General features: G+C 57.4%; 1 protein-coding gene across 1 annotated transcript; it reads right to left on the bottom strand.

Moving 5' to 3' along the window:
• Positions 1-1,320: 1,320 nt before the first annotated feature.
• Positions 1,321-1,902, bottom strand: RPS29 (ribosomal protein S29). The gene is made up of 3 exons (XM_074909382.1): positions 1,759-1,902; positions 1,526-1,625; positions 1,321-1,441 (listed from the first exon to the last, which is right to left on the bottom strand). Exons 1-3 carry the CDS (start codon positions 1,818-1,820, stop codon positions 1,433-1,435), a joined length of 171 nt encoding a protein of 56 aa, XP_074765483.1. The 5' UTR covers positions 1,821-1,902; the 3' UTR covers positions 1,321-1,432.

Genomic DNA, 1,902 nt, shown 5'->3' with positions numbered 1-1,902 from the left:
CAGCTCTGCTTCCATCACCGCAGAAACCACAACAGGCTCCATGACAGGCAGGGACAGCCATGCCTTGGCTCAGCAAGGTACTCACCAAGGAACAAGGATGAGGGGACAGAGCCCTTCGCCACCACACCAGAGAAACACTCTGCTCCCTCCTCACCACCCTGTCTAGTTCAGGCACATTTAATCACCAGCAGAACAAAAAAAAGCAGGCAGTGGGGATTCCCAAAGTAGGTGCCGAGCAGTCAGCCAGAAGGAATCAGCCATTCCAGGCACAATCAAAACATTCAGCTGGTCAGTGATCTCACAGCACAGTGTAGCTTCAGCAGAGATGCTCCAAAAGCAGCCTGGACAGCAGGACAGCACCCCGATACCTTCAACCCCCTCAGAGAGAATCAGAAAACCTAACTCCAGGCCTTTAGCACCCTTGACAAGTGTTTCTTTACCCACCTCTGCATTTCTATCACACCACAACCTTCAAGTGGCTGGAGACTACAGAAATCAAAACTGCATCAGTTCACTCACAGGAAGCTTGCGCTGCCCAGCACATCACACAGGCCAACGCCTGCCCTGCCCAAAGGCTGCCACTGGCTCAGGATGCCTTTACCCTGCCTTGTTTTGGTATCAGCCGCAACTTCCCACACCCTGAAGATCTCACAGAACCATCTTGGTTGGAAAAGCCCTTGCAGCTCCTCCAGCCCAACCAAAAACCTCCCCCTGACCGTTCCCAACTCCCCCAGATCCCTCAGCGCTGGCTCAGCCCGACTCTTCAACCCCTCCAGGGATCCCGGGGACTCCCCCCTGCCCTGGGCAGCCCATTCCAACGCCCAACAGCCCCTTCTGCACAGAAATCCTTCCTCAGAGCCAGCCTGACCCTGCCCTGGGCAGCTTGAGGCCATTCCCTCGGGGCCTGGCGCTGGCTAAGTACAAGCCAGGGAAGGTTCAGCACAATATTTGAGGTACAGCTCTGCACCACAAACAGACTGCAGTATCACCTTTTTATTTATGTTAGCAAGAGCAGCTTGCCAGTACCCAACGCAAGCCACTGTGGCAGCTGCACCCCAGCAGACTGCCTGGCTGTTCACCTACCAGCCATTTTAGAGAGACCATTTTACTGCTGTTTGCACACCTAAGGTCTCAGAGGCATCACACAAGCATCAGCACTCTTAAGAGCACCTGGTTTCATGTGGGGAAGCTGAAGACAGCAGGTCAGGCCCATTGGAGCCTGTCACTAGTGCAGCACCCACTCCTCTAGGAAAAACATGAAGGCAGTGAAAGCCCCGCAGCCATTAGAACCTTTACAAAAGGCAAATGCACGGACATCAGTAGGGCAGTGAAACCATTTATTGGTTAGAGCCGCGCCGAGATACTGCAGATGTGTCATGAAGGCCCAGGGAAGTCCCGAGAGCTTCTGGCGACAGCCTCATCCTCCAGACGCTCAGTCCAGCTGCAAGAGAGCGAAAAAGGCGGGAGTTGTCAGCGGGAAACGACACACCCGCCCCTCCCGCGCAGCCCCGGCACCGCGGTTTACCTTAATAAAGCCGATGTCCTTGGCGTACTGGCGGAAGCACTGCCGGCACATATTCAGACCGTACTTGCGAATGAGGCCGTGGCGGTTGGAGCACACGCGGCTGTGAGGGAAGAAGAAAGCAAGGCCGGTGAGGCCGGGTAATGGCGGCGTGGGGTAGGGGGAAAAGGGAAGACGGAACGAGGCGGCTGCCGCAGCCCAAGGGATCCGACACCCCCCCCGTGCCGCACACTGACCAGGAGCGGGAGCCCTGCCCGAACTTCCTCGGGTGGCTCCAGTAGAGCTGCTGGTGCCCCATGCTGCCGGCCGCGCGTCCGAGCCGCGAGAGGAAGATGGCGGCCCGCGCAGGCGCTAATCAACGCCGCGCCGCATCCCGGCAT

This window comes from Athene noctua, chromosome 6 (genome assembly GCF_965140245.1).
Source record: "Athene noctua chromosome 6, bAthNoc1.hap1.1, whole genome shotgun sequence".
Lineage (NCBI taxonomy): Eukaryota > Metazoa > Chordata > Aves > Strigiformes > Strigidae > Athene > Athene noctua.
This window is presented reverse-complemented; position numbering and strand designations above follow the sequence as displayed.

What these genes read in the sequence shown, in the direction of transcription:
- RPS29 (XM_074909382.1), bottom strand. Translation starts at nt 1,820, where the DNA reads ATGGGGCACCAGCAGCTCTACTGGAGCCACCCGAGGAAGTTCGGGCAG. An exon ending in GGGCAGGGCTCCCGCTCCTG is followed by an intron (nt 1,626 to 1,758) that starts GTCAGTGTGCGG and finishes CTTCCCTCACAG; the next exon opens with CCGCGTGTGCTCCAACCGCC.